The following is a 20,109-nucleotide window of genomic DNA, read 5'->3' on the forward strand; positions in this document are numbered from 1 at the left end:
TAAAGTACTTTTATTTGTTAAACAAATGCTTGAGACCTGTAAGTAACTTTATAGAAGCTATAGGCTGTGAGCCATACTACAACGCACCTTGTTATTGCCCAGCCGCTTCTTGATTTACATATACAACAGCACAGAATGTATAAACACAGTATTCCCTTTAAATCAGGGGTGTCAAACAGGCGGCCTGCAAGCCAGATCAGACCCGTTAAATGATTTAATCCGGCCCTGCGGGACAACGCTGAGGGAAGCGCAAGAGAAAAACGGGCTGCAGGTTGAAATATGTCCATTTGATGTTGCCCAAGCTAGGTGCCTCTCACAGAGTTGTATTTGAATTCTCTCTCTTCCTCACTTTTTCTCTCACTCTTTATCTCTCTCCCTTTCACTCTCTCTGTCTCTTTCTCTGTGTCCTTTTTACCTTCTTTTGCTCTTTCTTCTTTTTTTTCTCTGTTTCTCTTGCTTTCCCTTCTCTCTTTCTCTCTCTCTCTATTTCTCTTTGGATTTCTTTCCTTCCCTCTCTTCACTATTTCTCTTTTGTTTCGCAGGTTCTCTCTCTCTCTCTCTTTCTCCTTTTCTCTCTGTCCTTGTCCCACACTCTCTCTTTTTCTCTCTCCTATATCTCTTATTTCTTTTTCTCTTTTTTTCTTTCTCCTCAATCTACTAGTCCGGCCCGAGATAATGTTTGTTAAAATGAGTTTGACACCCCTGCTTTAAAATGTCTGATTTTTTTCTTATCTTTTTTTAAAATACTTTAATTTTTTTTTAAAGACCGTTCTACATCAGGGTTGCAAAGCAAATTAAATTCGGATTTTTTTATGTTAATGAATATAAAGACAAACTTGAATCTTGAATATCTCAAAAAGTATTGGCTAAATAAATAAAGGTTTCTACTTTATGGGTTTTGAGCATCGGGGGTCATTTTTGGAACGCAAGCTCCCACAAAAAAAACAAAACAAGGGATTACTGTATATATTACTCGATTTCAGCTTGATTCATTGTGAAAAGTAGAAATCAAGTAATTGCAATACTATCACGTGTAATAACGATGATAATAAATAGCCAAACTGAAGTCACTTATTTTAAAATTGATAATATATACAGCTGTTTACATCTCTTTAAATGTATAAATGGGCACAAAAGTTTGCCCAACCCGAAAGTTATGTGCATGACATTCATGGAGCCGCATCTGATTATATTTAGCCTGGTCATTGGCGCCCCCTAGCGGTTACCTTTAGGCCCGAAGAGGACAGCGTAGCATGGTTTGTGGCAGTAAGGCCGGGCGTCATGCTAGGGGAGAAAAACAACACGAGCAATAAGAATATGAATGCGATTCGGCAGAAAAGTGTAGATAAGTCGTCTCGTTGCCGGGGTTACCTCAGCGTGGCCGCCAGCCGATAAAGTTTTGCTGCAGCGCTCGCAGCGCAGGCAAGGGCGGTGCCAGTCTTTGCCAAGTGAAGTCACTTTTTCGGCTGGACGCAAACACAAAGTCGCTTGTTTGTTAAAACAAAGTCATTGAATCGACTGAAGGTGAACACAATTGGACAAGAACCAAAGTTTCGGATGATATGAATAAAAATTGACTCTTTAAGCTTAAAAAAACTCACCAAAGTAGACTTTTTTGTTACATCTAGGACACAAGTTGGCCTCCCCAGAGAAAGTGGTGACGCCGCCAGCTGTGTACACAACACAGAGAGAAATACACACCCGCACTTGTTAAAAAAAAAAACCAAAACATTAGCTTGTAGGTAAAACATCAGTCTTTTGTGTTGGATCTGCAGTATTATGAACCCAAATGGGAGTTCTAAGGTTGCTATGACAACAACAAATAACACTTTCTTTTTTCTTCTTAAAATATTTTTCAAATCGATTATTGTTTTTTTATGAATTTCATTCGGGGCTCCTGCGGCTTACGGCAAGTTCAATTCAAGTTCTTTTAAAAAGACTTTTCAATACTTTTTGTAATCGAATTTAAGACCAAGTCGACAACAATTGAAAAAACGCAAAACAAAAAAGAACACAAATATTTCTCGCAGACAATACATCGTGCCTGTACATATTCCCTGACACACGTTTGCTATGGCGAAAGTCCGAAGTTGCTATATGTGTATTGTGGGAAGACCTGAGACACGCGTCCACTCTCTGAAGGCACGACTGAAACCACATCACCATTTTGATTTTCACGCCATGTTGCCTCAAAGATGAATTATTAAAAAGGCAATTAATAAATGCTACTTTACCGTTTTAGTTCACACAAAATCGTATTATTGTTCTCACATTTTTGAGACTTTCGAAAATTGGATTTAAAAATCTTAATGCCGATAAAGGCCTTATTTTTAGAATCAGGAATTCAATGCCCTTTGAGACTTTTCAAGGATCTACAGGAACCCTGTTTATTTTTTTTTCATTCTTGCTTTTGTTTGTCTTCCATTCCCTGTATCTATTGAAACATTGTGTGTATTTTAATCCATGTTTACTTTTTGAAAGTGAGCTAAAACAAACATTCAATGCTAAATCGGCCAGAATATTTTTTTTACATATTGTGTAACTTTTTAAACCGTGGAAAGGATTTTTAAAACACACTGTCATAGAGCTATTGTTTTTATTTAGCTAGTTTTTTTGAAAGAGGTGCTTTTGCTGGGTAAGAAATGAGGAAAACATTACAATTAAAACAATATTAACATAGGAAAGCTTTCTTTAAAGTATTAAAATAATTACTTTTATTACATTTTATAGCATAAGGCCATGAGGCTCTTTAACTCTACCCGGCAGAGTAAAAGCCCACAGTAAACCACACCACCTACATTGCATATTACCGAATCTTATTGCAATATGTATTCTGTGTAGCACTATTTAGTTATTCTATATAACACGCTACACTGGATATTTGTATATTGTATTCTTTTTGCTTTATTATTGTATTGTTCTCAGCTCAGGGATGCTGCTGGAAATGTGAATTTCCCTTCGGAGATGAATTAAGTATCTATCTATCTATAACGTTTCCTTATTTATATTTTTTGTTTTAATATTAAATTTGATGTATGTGACTTCAAAAATATTTTACTTGCTGACCGCCATCTTCTGGCTGAAATCTTCATTGCAGCTCCTTTTTTTGCGCTTGCAGGTATGAAAAATTCTGAGACCCGCTCTAATAAACTCTTTTTCATCGTTTTGGGGGTTTGGGTTGGCATTTGGGCAGTATTTGAAACAGGCCTTGTCTTACATTCACTGTCTACATACTAGAGTAAAATTAAACCACAATATAATTTTTTTCCGACACTTTTAGCGATGACATCAAGATTTTACTTTGCCAAAACCTTGCATTACACAAGTAAAATGTGGAACTGGAGTCGTCCGATTTCGTTGTCACAATATATCCCATGTTGTAACAATGACAATAAAGGCATATTCTATTCTATTCTATTCCTTTATCTTCTCAGCTTTTTTACCTCACTGTGAAGGTGTGAAACTGGAGTGTCATGCCCAATTTCGTTGTCACAATATGTTAACCCATTTTGTAACGATGACAATAAAGGTATATTCAATTCTATTCTAAAATAAACAGTCCCTCATACCTTGTCAGACTATTTTCCCCAAAAATATAAACGGATTTTAGTGTAATTGCCGGATTCAAGTAACAAAAGTAACAATAAAACGACGTTTGATGCCCGATGTTATTTTTTCAAATGGCCATTAATGAATTTTACATTATCCTTTAACAATTGCAGTGTATTCATCTGACCGGCGGGTGGCGGCAACGAGCCATTTAAACCCTCATATGAGCTAAGTGTCTCAAGGAGCTCAAACGAAAGCCGTTGCAAATTTTTGAGCTTATCTCCCAGAGCAGTTCAAGAAGACTTTAGCTGCATCTCATTTCTGACTCACAGATCCTGAGGCTTGAGAGTAAAGCCGCTATCTGAATTTCAATAACCTTTGGATGGCTGCTTAGGGAGAAACGTCTTCTTCTCCTCGGCCTGCTTGGGGGCGCTGTCGCTTACGGTCGAAGCATTGTTGGCCGGCGTGTCGTAAACGTAGGAACCTGCGCCGCCGATGTTCACACCTGAAAACATCAAAAAAGGATGCTGAACGTTTTGCTTGGATTCATAAAAAAATAAGATAATATTATTTGCATCATGTACGGCACCTTTGGGCCCGAAAAGGGCGGCATAACACGGCTTGTGGCAGTAGGGCCTTCCGTCATGCTGAGAAAAGACGACATCATGCATGAGATGCAAGAATGATGACAAAAAGACAAGACAGGATCTAATTCATCCGAGCAAAACTAGATTAGAGCCGTCTCGGTTGCCAGTTCTTGTTATCTTCATCTGTTGGATGGAGGTCAACAACCCAAAGTCCTACGTAATAACAATGAATTTCATATTAGGTTGTGTAGAATGTGCACTTCTAATATTTTTATTAAACATCGGTATAACATTTTGTTTCACTTTTTCTCAGCTCAAACTTTGTGGTTGGATGCCACTGAAGCAGTGAGAGTGCCGAACACTAACCACTGGACCTCCACTGATATAGATGACACAGGAAAAGGCATTAAGTTTTATCTCATCATGACACTATTTCTATTCACATTACCAAAGACAAATGTCCATTTAGTTGTGCATGTCACATGTTACAATGGCAATAAATTCCATTCTATTTAAAGCATTGAATAACATTTATTGACAACATTAACTAAGAACCCGATCCCAACATTAACGTTTATAATGTATTTATTTTATTTCCTGCAAAGTCCAATTCATCATCGAATACATCAAAGAGTTATTTCCCCTTTTCATGTTTTTTTGGGCGTTTATTTATATCGTTCAGGATGACTTTCTGTTTTCTCCACTAACTCTGTATCTGTTTTCTCTTTTAACATTCATCTCCAGTACTGTGACAAAAATGGTGTGATAATGAGATAAAATAGTTTTCGTATGTCATCTAGTGTTAGGAATTGACGCTCTCACTACCGCGACCCGGGTTAGATTCCTGTTTCGTCCAATTATTTGCCATGGTGGCAGTAGCTCAGGAGGTAGAGCGATCGTTTTAGGATTAAGGGATCCCAGTTCGAATCCCGGCTTGTCCGTGTTACATGTCGAAGTGTCCTTGGGTAAGACATTGAACCCCCTATTACCCCCAATAAGCAGGTTAGCGCCTTACATGGTTGCACAGATCACGGCCGCTATTGGGAAATGTGAAGCACAATGTAAAGCGCTTTGGGAAGTCATTGACTTGAAAAGCGCTATAGAAATGCAGATCATTTCATTTCATTTCATTTCATGGTGGTCAGCGATATTTTTCGACTGATCAATCTTGTGTATGGGGTTTGGGGTTTTTAAGGGTTATTGTTCTATCTTCGTTATTCATTATCCATTATCCGTTATCGGTCAGTTCATAATACGCTACAAAGCCTAGGAGCCGGGACACTTACTCTCAGCCAAGAGGCCAAGCTAAGGTCCTAGCCCTAAAGCCTTGCTGCGATCATTGCGAATGCACCGTTCCCGGAGGTACTGCAATACCGGGCCGATGCGTGGAGTGGACAGAGCAAGCTCTTATTCCATCAGTCTTGTGTATATCACATACTATGAGTTTGTGCTATATACACAAATAAATGCAGTAAATAATGATCCAAACTGTAAAGCATACATGTATACTTCAAAGTCACTCCCAAAAACAAACACGTGTGACCTGTCAGGAAATGTTGACTCTTCCCAAAAAGGCACAGTCCTTTCCATTTGATGATGTCATCGTCACCCAAAACATAACACGTTCAAGGGACTGTTTCCATTTGAACCCTTGATGGCCTGTTGCATGCTGGGAATGCAAGAGTCACTTTGAGGGGAATGTGATGATGGTGCCCGTTGGTGGGGGTTTAAGTTTGTGACCACTGGCCCGCAGCGTAATGACCATAGATGAGGAGCTAAGTGGCAGTCGTGTCAAGTCAAGCTTTAGGGACGTGCTGCCCACAATTATTTCTGCTTGGGGCCACATTCAATTCTCAGACCATTGAGTATACGATGTCATTAACAGGAATGCAATCAATTTGAACCAAACAGTATTGTTTAAAGCAGGGGGCCACTAACTTTGTGAGGCTGAGAACTAGCGCAAAGGGCTATCTATCATTTTGATATGCATTTATAAAATAAAATACATATAATAGCATTATTATTATGTTGTTACTTTGTTATGTTATTACCGCAATATAGTGTTAACAAAGGCTCAGTCAACCACTATAACATATGCCTTGTATAAAGGCACTGAGTGATTTCAATATGTAAATTATGGGCTATTTTTTGAAAGGTATTGTAAGAACAGATCATGTATTCAAAGACACTGGTTATGTCAATGATTTCTCATGCCATTTATAAATAACATTTCCCAGAAATTCACAATGAGCAATCACTCGTGAGCTATTCAGGTGTTTTTAGCAAGTAACCTAAAATTACAGCAACTTGATGTTTAAACAAATATAACAATAAATATATAAAAAAAAAACTCTGGCAACCAGTTCAGGGTGTCCCCTGCCCGCTGCCCAAAGATAGCTGGGATAGGCTCCAGCACCCCCGCGACCCTACTGAGGATAAGCGGTGCAGATAATGGATGGATGGATATTAAAAAAATACAATACTTAAAAAAAGAAAAAAAAAAGCTCTGCTGTCTTGTTTTGCCTGACTTGGTTTCCTGTGCCTTACAATGTCTTTCACATTATCTAACATTACTGTGAGTGTGATTAGGGATTCAAAGGAGAAGAGGTTTTTTTGTTTAATTGTATAACTCATCTTTTAATTTTCATTATCATTTGGGATGAATTCTATCTAAATAAATGTAATTTATTTATGATAAATTATGTATATCATGTATATTATTAGCTGTTTCCACCTCCCAAAATCTACAAACCAAAACTGCATTTATGTTATTTTTTTTAATCTTGGAAGTCAATAAAAATAGAACACTTTGGAAATTGTAAATATAAAAAAAACATGTCAGTTGTTGTTTTGTAGGACACACACATATATACAGGTTTGAATAGCTTATATAATCCTTTTTGTTTTTTTTGGGGAGACCTCTCCGTATGACCTGACCTGTCACTTTGTCTTAAATCAAACACGCCCCTTGAGCACAGCCAGCCAGCCCCGGCTTTGCATTTTGAGTCCAAAGGAAAGGGAAAAAAAACAAGCTGAGGCCAATAATTTGAAATCGGGTGTCATCAATATTGCAAATTTGAGAGAAAAAAAAAGTCCAATTTGATCATCAGTCTTTTTTAAATGCAAATTTCTGAGGAGAAACAAAAAGGTAATGGAAAGCTACCTGATGACCTTGGAGGAAAAAAGAAGAACTGGAAAAAATGTCAATGTCCATGTGGGAAGTGGACTGTTGGGAACAGAGTGGGCTGAAGTGATGTATATAGCACCAGGCAGCACAAAAGGAGCCTTGTATGTGTGTGTGTGTGTGAGATGTTCTGAGAAAGTCATCAGTAGACTAGTAAAAACACAGACCTTCTCTTATCACAAAGCACCAATGAGCACACGTCTACACTGCAATGAGAACTTGTGACAGCCATCCTCTTATGATCGATTAACTGATAGCAGAGGCTTCTGTGGATCGTGTGAAATCAATTCTGCTCCTATCGAGGAGAGGACGGGACTGTAAAAATGTAAAAAAAAAAAAAACATCAAATTGAAAAAAAAACCCCGACTTTTCTGTCCTACTGGGATTCCACAAACATGGCAGCCACTTGTCAGGCAGCTGATGAAAGACCCCAAACTTGGCCGGTTTTTCCCGCTCTAAATCTAAAGCATGTAGTTGGATACGGTCCAATAGAGGGTAGAAAATGCGGTCTGGGGAAACAGGGGGGGTTTGGTTGCCCTCCTGCACTATAATTACTCCAAGATTAAAACAACAGCATCCTTTAGTGTTTGTTAGTGAAATTGCTTTGGATAATGAGATCGTGTTATCCTCGCTGCAAAACTGAGGCGGTTAACGACAGGAAAACTGCAAAAAACGAGTGGCATTGAATGCAACGCACCCTTCAATGCAACAGTGGCAACAGGGAATGAGGAGCTTCTGTATTTACATTTACCAGAGTCTAATTATAGGCTATGCGGGAGAGGAACGTGTCTTAAAGAAATATACCATAGTAAGTACTACTTATATATAATATACTCGTATATGATTAAATAACAATATAAATAAATATACATGTAAAGGAAAATGTTCTTTACCTTTAGTCTGATGCGACTTGAGCGGTACCATGGAGTTAGTGGGTGGATGCAGCGAGGGTAGGAGTTGCCGGAATAAAACTGCCAGTTTTTTAAAGATTTTCTTGATTTTATTGTCTCTTTACTTTAAAGTCCTTTTTAGTAACACTCCCGATTGTCGGTTAGGTAAGGGACTGTTAATAAGGCAGACTTTCTATGTTTCATGCTGCAGTCTCTGTGTATTCGATCTTACTGGCATCCAGTAATGCTTACAATAGCATTCTTGATTTAATTTTTTGTTTCTGTTAAATAAAAATGGGGGAAATTATATTTTTCTGTTTTTAATCTTGGACACCTGCAAAGGAGATTTCATTGGATGCCTGTTCGTTATTTTGAATAAAAATGCCCTTTGTTGTTTATTGTTTTGACTTTTACACCATTGTTGCTATTGGGCAATCATGTTGCTGTCCTTTGATGTCCCACACCCATTAGGGCGGATCTGCTTTTGTAACCCAAGATAAGTAATAAAAATAAAGGGCTCAGGGGAGGGCCTCTAGAATAGGTTGAAATTCTGCACATATCTTTTCTCCCCGTCTTTCTTACAAGTTCAAAATCCATTGATCTCTTCTCTCTTTATTTTGAGTGACTACTTAAGTTTAAAGCTGATTAGTTTCGGTGATGAAACTTAAAAAGGGAACTGTGCCTTCCTCGTAATTGCAAGCTTAGTTTCCATGGTTATCATGTTTTTACATTTCCTTTTGGACCACTGCAAACCTTGGGACCCATAGCTAATAAATATAGTAAGACAAATACAGTATTGTATCTCAAACGTGCAAAGTCTTTACAAAGCACTTGAGAATTCTAACTAATTGATGAGAGAGAAAGGCATTGCGGGAGGTAGTTCAGCCAACATGATATTTGCATTTTCATAATGCCATGACGGAAACCAATAGTTGACCACCATTCTATATAACATCGACCAATATTAATCATCTTAGAGACATTTAAGTTTTGTGATTTGCACAGTCATATGCAGGAACGACGCTAAAGTTTGAATTTTGCAAGTTTTGGGGACACGGAATAATTTGTTGCGAAAATTTTTGTAATAAGGCGGCACATATTGTAAAGTAAAAAACATCTTAAGGCAGGGACGCTGTCAGGGGGAAAATATTAATCCCACACCTAAGCCCCTTAAATGTCAATCATTACGTTCAGGTCGGGCTGGGCTTCTCTGTCCTTCTTTTATTATCTACCCATCATTGTATCTCCACCTCTCTCTCTTTAGGTGCCGCATTAGATTCTTAAGGGAGTACTGCTGCTATGGTTTATGGCCCAATTCTCAACCCATCAAAATGACGGGCGGCCTTAAAATGGTTCCATCAACTCTTGAAAAAGTCCGTCAATGATGAAAAGTTGTCAGTTAATCTAACCACTGCAGACAGACATATAAAATTTAGTTATTAAAGACAGTCTTTAATATATTATCACAAATAACCTCTGTTGCCGAGTCCTCACAAATAAATTATGAAATTTCTGATTTGCTTCAGTCTTGGCCTGGCAAATTAAGGTAATTGGTTACGCTAGGGCTGGGTCGGGCTTCAATACCCGTCCGACTGGATTTTTTTTTAGGTCCGATCTTGTATCTGGATGCCTTATCCTTGGATGTCTACTGTACACAAACCTTATTATTTCTTTTAATATTATGAAATAAAGAGTTTAACGTATATTCAAGTATGTTGCGTCATTTGGAGATCCTGACAAGCCCACTGGTGCCAGCTCCACGGTTAAAAATGCTTTTTGTTTGCACTGTGTTGTGTAGTTGTGTCGTCACACTGACCTCAGCGTGCCCGCCGGCGTTGAGCAGCTTGTTGCATCGGTCGCATTTGAGGCACAATTTGTGCCAGTCCTTTCCCAGTGACGACACTTTCTCGGCTGTGGACACACAAAAAGTGCAGTTTACCACCACAAATACGTCAATCAACAAGGGTCTTTTTATTTGTTTGCTCGGCAGAAGAATGATGAACTTGTGCTGTGGTCCTGTCAGCGGGCCAAGCCGGCACTGACTGGGAATGCCTGTGAACCAGACAGGATGCTGCAATGATGTCATCAAGGGACAAACACGCAACTATGTACTCCCAAGTCCAGCTGGAAAAAGGGCGAGGACCCTCTCGTTCCCAATAAAAATCCTCTCTAACCACACCTCACCTAAATCTTTTGTGTATCAACCCTAGTTTACGGTTTCCCCATGCTGCCTCAAATGACCTAGCTCAGTGTTTTTCTCAAACGGTATGCTTGAAAATTTGTCCGGCATGCCGCAGGAAATTGTCCTATTGTTACTACAAAGTAATAAATATTCACAGAAAAGTGTGTTTATGATGCGTATTTGTGCAGTCTTCCAGCGATCAGCAGAGTCACTGCAATATTCTTCTGTATTGAGTAAGTGGCAGCAAATTAATATTTCTGTAACTATCTGAGGAGGGGGTAGTTAGATTGTGTGAAGATGACATTTCATCTTACAGCCTCCCAAAAACGTGTTGTTCCTATTTAAAGTACAGGGTGTTTCAGAAATTGTGATATCATTTGAAATGCAAATATCTCACAAGTACTTGATTAAGGCAAGTGAAATTAAAATGAATTTATGTTGAAGATCATAAGATTTATTTTTCCAAATCTGAATGAGAAATTCATGTGGATTATGTGAACAATTTTACAAATGTTCAATATACGCACCAACTGAGACACGACATATGTCAAGTCGATAATCCAGCTCCAGCACATATCTTGGGTGACAATCTCCGGCAGATTAGATTTTTTTTCCTTTTATATACAAATTATCGGCTTGTGAGTGAGTACAGGGAAAATCATATAATTAAAATAAGAATTAATTATCAATATTCCAAAGTTATCAATTTTTTGAAACACCCAGTATTTTTCTAATATGATCTAAATAAAAAAAAAACAATACAAATCGAGATTAAATAAATATTCCACTAACAAATATTTAAGCACATTTTAGGTACAACTTGAATTTTTTTACTCAAAAAGTATAGTTAAACCAGAAAAAACATGTTAAAATAAAGGATTTTCTTTTTCTTTCTGTTTTATATATTTTTTCCAATATTGTCTTAGTAGAAATAAAATCAAATCTATATTAAATAATTATTCCACGTTCAGATAAATATTTTAATATGATGCATAATTGTTCTTATTTTACTCAAAAAAATTGTTAAACCAGAAAAAAAAAGTTCTAACAAATTCTGTTATTAAAATTATTTCCTCTACTAACGCTTGAGACACATAAAAAATATACTTATTTTAGACACCTTCATTAAAACAAATGTACACTTTTACCTTAAGCTCTATGCTAGCCTGGTGTCACATTGTAAACATTAAAAATTTAAATCCGAGCCGAGAGTGACATTTCTTTGTTTAAATTTTATTTCGGGCAATGTACCTTGAGATGTTTTCGTATATAATAGTGTGCATTGGCTCACAAAAATTTGACAAAGCTGATCTAAACCACAACGTAACATCTAAAATCTAACCCAGACTATGTATCATGCATACATGCAGCTTGTCATGTGCTTCTTTCTTCACCCAACCAGACTGACCGCCATCCTCCCCAAAGGCCCTAATAATACACATTCCAATAATAAGTCTGTTCACACACAATGGTGCCTCCTCAAGGAACCGTCCAGGGGGGGCCCAAAGAGGAAAGGCCTTCTCTTATCACAGTAGGACATAAATAACCGGATACTAAAGTGGACTTCCTACCAAAAGATCCCCCCATTGACAAATATCCTGTTAAATTCCTGCAATGAAACTCTATGCAAGTAACCAAAGCAAATATGGGAAAAATCAGGGCAAGTTGACAGCAACGTTAGCTGCTAGCCATACTAACCATGCCTCTGTTGTCACATATTTGCAATTTCTATGTACCAATGTAATCGAAAAATAATATTTAAAGCACATCTTGAAGCGCCTTACCTTCAGTTTTTTGGAGGTTTAAGTTCTTTTAAAAAGGGATGTTCAATACTACACATTTTCAGACCAATGCCAGTAATGGCACACATATTAAGTCATCATTAATACCGATCCTGAAAACTGATACCCTTAGTACATAGAATTCCCTTCCATCGGCATAAATTTAGATGTTTTTAAAGAAACACTATTAAATACAGAGACCCCTTGCTATTTCAGGCTTCAGTTGTTGCTGGTTAACTCCTTTTAGCTAGCCGGCTGCTCTTTATATTGCCTTCTTACACTGGAAAAAGCTCTCCAATTCTGTTTTACTTTTGTATATAGACAATAAAACCATTCATTCAACTGCAATTATGTTTTGTGTGTTATTATTTGTATATCTATAATTGTTATTTTGTTATGGTCGCATATGGTAATAATGTATCTCAAGGTAGGTTTAACTCTTTGTGGGCTTTTATGGAGGTGCCATTTTCACTTTTCACAGGTGGTTTCTTGCCCCCGTAAACCACAAAAACCCTGAACTAACAACATGTTACACAGTATTCCAAACATTTGATAGAAATCTAGTATTCTTTTGACTTTCTTTCATATTCCTGATTGTTAAATGCTGACTACCATTCGTGTACTAATTTCTTAAGAAGAGGTCAGTCTCGGTCGGCACTCATGTATCTATACTCGCCCATCGAATGAAACTTACAGTTCTTAAGTACGGGATTTCAAACGATCTCAGTTTGTGGGCATCAAACATCAACTTGGTGTGACTTTCACCGTTTGTCTGACACAAAATGACATGGAGGTGTCGATCAACAGTCCTGAGGTTTTCAACTAGCGTTTGGATTAATCTCCCCGCAAATCACCTCACAAACATCCCGACACCTCTCTCTCTGTTTTAAAAATAGACCTGCCCGCCTCCACTTCAGTGGATGAAAGGCGCTTGTCGTTATATAAATTCAACAAACAAAAACAAACAGGGACGTTTTATCAGCTCCCTGTTGTTGATGTATATGTGGGGAGTAAGGTCGCAAGCAGGGGGAGGTGGATCAGCTTGTGTGGCCTAGATGATGTTTATAACCTACCCACCCCCAGTGATGCTGGATCGCAATCCTCATTATCCGCACGAAAGAGATGTCAAGGATTCATCTGGACGGTCACCGTAACAACGGATCCTCAATGCTGAAGGGGACCTTGGTTACTGTTACCGCCGAACTTACTGTTTTTGCTTTGGAATGTTTGGTGTTTGTGGCCTTACAGTGTTTTAATAGAAAAAATATTTATGTTCTCTAGAATCTAGAAATCAAGGATTTCTGGATCAATGACCAACAAATTTACAGGGCAGCAGGTAAATGACTCTAAACAAAAAACAATCACAAATAGTGGCTGGCATTTTGTGTTTTATCACAATTCCTAAACGGGATTTCTATAATATAATTGAGGAGTTTCTGATCAGAATTTCTGAAAAGTATGGTTATTTTTCTTACATACCCTGGCACTTTACCACGATGCTCAAGTATAAGGTCTTGAATTTACGAATTTGCTGAGCATTTTATAGTCACAGGGAACAAGAACTGGCATCTATTCTCCAGGGGCACACATCAGGTACTCAAAGAGGGTGATAAACAACATTTGTCGCTGATTATTTTGACTGGCATAAGTACTTTTTTTAAAAAAGGGTTATTTGGGTGAATTTCCCAAGTGTAATCTCTCCAAAATTGCTACAAAATCCGCCTGAGACCAAAAAACCTCGACTTTGTTTCATTTTCAGGCACGTCCAGGTGACAGATTTGTGCATCCTGTTGGACAAGTCCACATTCATTGGTAAACGTAAGTTGAGATAAGAATAATGATTGACTGCCACCTAAAACGTACTTTAAACAAATAGGGTGGATATGTTTCAAGTCAGCAAAACTTGAGAGTTAAAATCTGGACTTAGATCAGAAACAGTAAGTACAAATTGGTTCTTAAAAAAAACAATAGATTTTCAAGTACTAGAAGGACAAAACTGTCAGGACTATCTGTTCAAACTGCATAAGCAATATTAAAAAAAAACGTGATTGTCTTACAGCGAGGATTTAAATAAATTTGGAGAGCTTCAAGTCCCTTAACAAATTAGCCATGTGATATGCTACAGAATATCATTACATGCGTTTCAGGATTGCCAGTCAGAACATTAGATCTAAAAAGAAAAATTGTGACTTACAGACAGACACAACACGTACAAACAAACCAAAGTGAAGTGGAAACGATTAGAAGAAATGAAATGTAAAAACAATCAGTCTGAACGTTTTAAACAATCTAAAAAAGAATGTTGCCACACGGCAGGGATTTTAACAAATTCAAAAGAGCTTCGAGTTCCTAAACAAATTAGCGTCATGATATCTTACAGAATACCATTATGTGCTTTTTAGGACTGCCAGTCAGAACATCAGACTTAAAAAGAAAAATCCTGAATACCAAAAATTGGACAGAACATTATATAACTAGAAATGATAGGGGTGGTAAAGCTTTTCTCTCAAACGATTTCAGTGCATTTGATTTGCCATGACTAAGACGAGACTCAACCAGAGTCAGACAAAAGGGGTCGTCGTCCTTTCTTTCGAAAGTCACAACACCCCAGGGTGCCGTTTTTTTCATATGCAGCGAGTATCCCAGAATGCAACTGGGCAGGAATGCCCCAAAAATCTATAAATCGAGTGTGGAGATTTGAGCAGGGAGGGGGGGTTGAATGCAAATGGGCTTGACAGATGCAAGAAGCCCGATCTGCTTTACAGTAGAAATATTAAAATATACTGTCCTTTTTATGCAACAGCGGACTGCACTCGTTTTACCCCTTGGTACAGGCGACCCATCTGCATGGCGATGTTTTTATCCATGCAGAAAAGGGGCAGCTGTGTCCCTGCAAAGTTCATTTCCAGGTCAAAAAAGTCCAGATTGGGGAGAAAGACTAGATGCAGTACTGTTCCAAGGTGCAGGGTATTTAACAGGTTTTAATCCCAAATTTTTGCAATTGCCCAAAAGATTAGATCAACCTTCTTCACTGTCACTCACTTGACAAAAATGTGACATTGCGAATGGAATGAGGTCCCCTAGCTCTTATACATCTGCTTTCTAGAGCAGTGGTCGGCAACCACCGGACGGTGGACTGGTAAGTGTGCTGTAGGTGATTTGGTACTAGGCACCCAAGGAGGAGAGAAAAGAGGCTTATTTTTTTTTTGCTCACACCCTATTTATTTGTGTAAACACACATTTTCTTTCATCCAAAATAAAATTTAAAGTTTTAAAGTATTATTTGAGCAATGATTGATCAGACGAAAAATATGCCTGACATAATTTGCTAAACATTGGATACTAATGGAATCAAACCGATTGGGAAAGGGAGTGCGCCAAATTCCAATAACTAGGCCACTAGGATTGCAGATGACAAAGGAAAAGGCATTCGATTTGATCTCATAATCAAACTATTTTTACTCACAGAGCCTCATTCCACAATATGTAATCAAAAATTATGAGAAAGAGTTTAGCCAGAAGAACATTGTACATCGTGGTACTGTGAGTAAAAATAGTGTGATGATCAAATAAAATTGAAAGCCTTTACCTTTGTAATCTAGATCCCAAGTGGTCCAGTGATTACACAATGGATTTGGTCTTTTTAATATTATTGTTGTTATTGATTTTATCGCTAACATTATAATTGCGCCAGGCCACGAAACTATAGTCAGACATTAAATTGGTCCGATGTAAAGAAAATGTTGTGGACCGCTCCTTCAACCGTTTTACGGGTTTTTACAAGTTGAATGAAATCCAAAGGATATTTTCAGCTCCGAGAACTTGACAAGACGAAGAGGCAGCAAATATTTCGTGGTTTAGGGTAGGTATTAAAAAAGGGAGAAGAAAACAGCGATGCAGCGTGGAACCACACAATCAATTTCTTCTGTCACTATAAACGTGCTGTAGGCCAAATGCCAAAGCGAGCATTTTGAGAGGTGGGGGAAGGGCATTTCTCACCCTTTTTGTCGGATGATGCAACTTCATGGCAAAACTCTTCGGGTCATCTGTCGCCTCTGCCAAAAGCCATGTTCCCTGTCACCTCCCTCACCAGCACCCTCCCCGAGCAGGGTAAAGAGGCCAGCCTCGTGAATTCCTCTGTTTGACGCAAATGGGCTGCAGTTAACTTGCATCCTGTCGCCAATGGTTGGGCAAAGAAGCAGCACTGCCTCGGTGACTGGTTTCTCCCGGGTGAAGTACGCGCATTTGAAACGGTGTGAACGTTATGTTCCGAAAAAGCTGAAGAAATGCCTAAAAGCAAGCCTGGTGACAGACAACCCTCCTAAGCCCTTTGCCATCATTTGCGTATGTTTTACTGGAGAGCATATATAAAGAGAGAGAATGTAATTTACCGTTGTACTGATTGGTTTGCCATAGCCCTAGCTGGGTGGCATTTGCATGCAAATGAGATTCCTGAGCAAAAAAAAAGGTTAGCCAACTATTAACTGTATCTTCTAGTCCAGGGGTCATCAACTTTTTTTAAGATGAGAGCTAGTTTATGTTACTGATTGGCACGAAAGGCTACCAGTTTGATATTTCTTTCTAAAATGACAACTTATCATGTTATTACTATATTGTTACTGTGTCATTATCAGGTTGTAACTATGAAATTGAGTTAAAAAGGGTTCAGTTAACTACTAAAACATCATACCAATCACAATGGCATGGGTCACACTGGAGGGAAATCAGATATCTGTTTAAGTACGTCTGAATAGAAAATATCTGATTTTTTTCACACCAGACCCGGGCAACATTCATACATATCTGATCTTTTGGAATATGACTTCAGTGTGAACGGTTGAGACACATTTATGCGACCTGCATAAATGCGCTAGGTGGAAGGAGTCACCATTCTGCGTTTAACGAGGCGAGAAAAAGCAGATAAATCAACAACCACGGCGGACGAAAACACCAAGTGTCATTAATTCACACATTCATGAAAGAAGAGCACGTGTTTATTTTGTAACTCATGGAACAGCCAACATCGCATCGAAAACTCGGAATTGAGCATTAAGCTCTGCAGTGTGAACCCAGCCAATTATTTTTAGAACTTTTAGGCTTCTTGGGTGTTCTAAGAGGGCTACCTGGAGACCCATGTTTTAATCCAATTTACTTATAAAGGCACATGTAAAAACATAAGAGTGGACCATTGACCCAAAGTTGATAGGTTCAAACAGTACATGGCAAAAATAAATTGCAGATTATTCTACTATATAACAATTTTAATACATTATTTTACCTTAACTTTTTCGGGGGAAAGAGTAGCAAACTATCCAATACGAGGAAACATGTATATTGTTATCTTAGTAAAATGGTCAACCGTCTGCTATATAAAATAATAATAGAATAAAAATGATTTTGTATTATTTTTAAATTCATTTTGATTTTTCTAATTTTACTATATTTGACTAATTCTAGCAAATTAGGAAAAATCTACCATTTTAGAAAAAAGATCCTGCAGGTTTCCGAATACAAACTACTAAAATAAGAAAAATACAATGGATTTTCCTATTTTGAGCACTAAATAAGTCACAAGAAAAGTTAAAATATAAAAAAATACATGTTTTTATTGTTTAAAAATATATATATTTTTCTTTAATTGTTTTATAATGTTTTTTATTTGTAGAAAAAAATAATACTTTGATATTTTCAATTTTCTTGCAAAATGTCACACATTTTTAAGGGGCTCAGTAAATTTGCATTAATTTTGTAAATATCTTATTTATCTGATTGCTGTACTTTTTACGTTTAATCACAATTTGAATCTTTTTTTAGTGATCAGTAAGAGTTTTATAGCTTATTTGGGTTCACTTGCATGCTTTGGGGGACGGGAGCGGACCAATTAGATTTTAATTATTTCAAATCTGGAAAATCTGCTCGTTTACACGAGCAATTTGAGCTCTTAAGAAGTGGTACCACTGTAATTTTAATATTTGGACTGGTAAGATCCTCAGTATTTATTTCAATCAAGTATTTCAGTTGCTTTCATAAAATAACGTGTCCCTTTTTGTCAGTACATGAAAAGTAACATGAGGAAAAGCGCTTTCACCTACGTCTCCCACAACATAATGGCACCTCAATTACAGTAGAGGGAGGGCCTCGCATTTGCGCCTCCAAAAGGCAGAGGACCGGCATTGAGTGGCAAGCGGCAGTTACGCAACAGCACAGCGCGGGAAGCGGCGACTCAAGAAAATGGACGTTACATAACCAACGAGGAGCATTCATGCAGCCAAGCGGAAAACAGGGTACTATGGGTACGGGCGGATAAAAGGGAGATTGTGCTGTCAAAGTGGCACTTTGGTGTGGGAAAAAAACAGAAAAGGAAAGGAAGATAGTCTGGTGGCATTGATGGAGTGACTCAGCCTGGTCCCCCCCAAAAAGCTTGGTGAGAGTAGATATGTCTAATTGGGATGCATGAGTGGTTTGGGGACATTTGTTTAAATAAAGGCCGACCAGGTTAGTCTACTGGCCACTGTGTCGTGGGAGTGAGGGATAGAAAAGACCAAGAAGATGAGAAAGAGGACTGTGATGTAGAATAGCTTGGAGTATTTGTTTGCTTAGATGCACAAAGGTCCTACTGACTGGTGCTGTTTTTCATTTAGGGTCACACAACAGTCAGCTGGAGGAGGTTAAACACTTATACTGTAATTTGCTCATGACTGGCTAACTTGCACTGGACTGTGACTTGGTCCCCCGATTTGAAAAATTACAACCACAAATCTAAAATCTTGTTTAAGAAGTTAAGTAGAATCTTTACAACTATTGTTACAAGACTGTGGTGACATGGTGCTTATGGTATTTTGAATGGATTTAGGTTCCACAATTTGGTGCATCACTACCATACGACCCTTGAGTCTGTGTAACTATGCATATAAAGCAGTGTTTCTTAACATATTTTCATCAGTGGATCCCGGGTGAAATTTTTACAGTTGTGCCTCTACTTTTGAATGCCTCTACATACCAAAGTTTCAGGTTACGAAGCACCTGAACGGAAAATATTGCCTCTAGTTACGAAGTCAAATATAAAGTACAGTACGCGCTGCAATTTGCCCCTCACAGAGTTTCTCGAACCTAAACAAACTGGCTATCGCTTCAAATCTGCCTGGGAACCCAGTGTGCATTCATGCTCCTAGCATGGTCTTAGTGTCACCGTCACAGTTAAGAGACGAGGAGGAGGACTGTTTGTGGCAAGATAGCGGGGAGTAGGACAAAGCCTTAATTCAATCAACCCTATTAAAGACATGTTAGCATAATTCCATAAATTCTCGGAATTGTGGAAAGAAAGCACCCAGAAAAAGTGTTGACAAGTCAGGCTATCGCACATTTCCGACGGATTGTCAAAACCTGGCAAACGCAGACGTCATTTGATCAGTTTCTCAATAAACGCAAGGCAAAAAGGTAAATGAACATTTAGATTATTTCCTTTTATTTATTTTTTTAAACAATATGTGCCTTTCGTTTTATTTTTATTGTGTGGTAATTTAATTTTAAAATGTATTTGTTTCATGTTCTGATGCTCTTTTATGATTTATATAAAAAAATACATTACCTTTGCAGGGCTTTTAACGGATTAGTGCATTTATATGCAAAATGCGTCTTTACTTAAAAAGTTTTCACATTAAAAAGCTACTTCTAGAACAAATTAAATTCGTAAGTAGAGGCACCACTGTACTTACTCACTTTTTGTCATTGCATTCCAAAAATAAGTAAATGAGGAGATTAATGGACACATAAATAAAAACAATATTGTACCGTTGAGTCTGACATATTTGATCATTTAATTTATTTAAATTATTTATCAATAAAAAAATAATATTTTAATTTAACTTATAAAACAGAATATTTGTCTATTTTAACAGATGGTGGATGATTTTGCTAATTTAATTACATTTCTATC

The 20,109-nt window shown here is 37.8% G+C and overlaps 1 protein-coding gene across 1 annotated transcript in view; it reads right to left on the reverse strand.

The window, feature by feature from the left end:
* The window catches only part of crip2 (cysteine-rich protein 2), a 32,011-nt gene that overhangs the window by 1,870 nt on the left and 10,032 nt on the right, over positions 1 to 20,109 (reverse strand). Inside the window, exons 2-7 of the mRNA XM_088353849.1 lie at positions 10,027 to 10,121; positions 4,139 to 4,196; positions 3,926 to 4,054; positions 1,602 to 1,670; positions 1,372 to 1,466; positions 1,227 to 1,284 (exon numbers count right to left, since the gene is read on the reverse strand). Coding sequence (XP_088209975.1) covers positions 1,227 to 1,284; positions 1,372 to 1,466; positions 1,602 to 1,670; positions 3,926 to 4,054; positions 4,139 to 4,196; positions 10,027 to 10,121 — 504 coding nt within the window. The remainder of the gene's footprint in view (positions 1 to 1,226; positions 1,285 to 1,371; positions 1,467 to 1,601; positions 1,671 to 3,925; positions 4,055 to 4,138; positions 4,197 to 10,026; positions 10,122 to 20,109) is intronic.

The sequence above is a fragment of the Urocampus carinirostris genome, chromosome 15 (genome assembly GCF_059441175.1).
Source record: "Urocampus carinirostris isolate Australia breed hairy pipefish chromosome 15, RoL_Ucar_1.0, whole genome shotgun sequence".
Lineage (NCBI taxonomy): Eukaryota > Metazoa > Chordata > Actinopteri > Syngnathiformes > Syngnathidae > Urocampus > Urocampus carinirostris.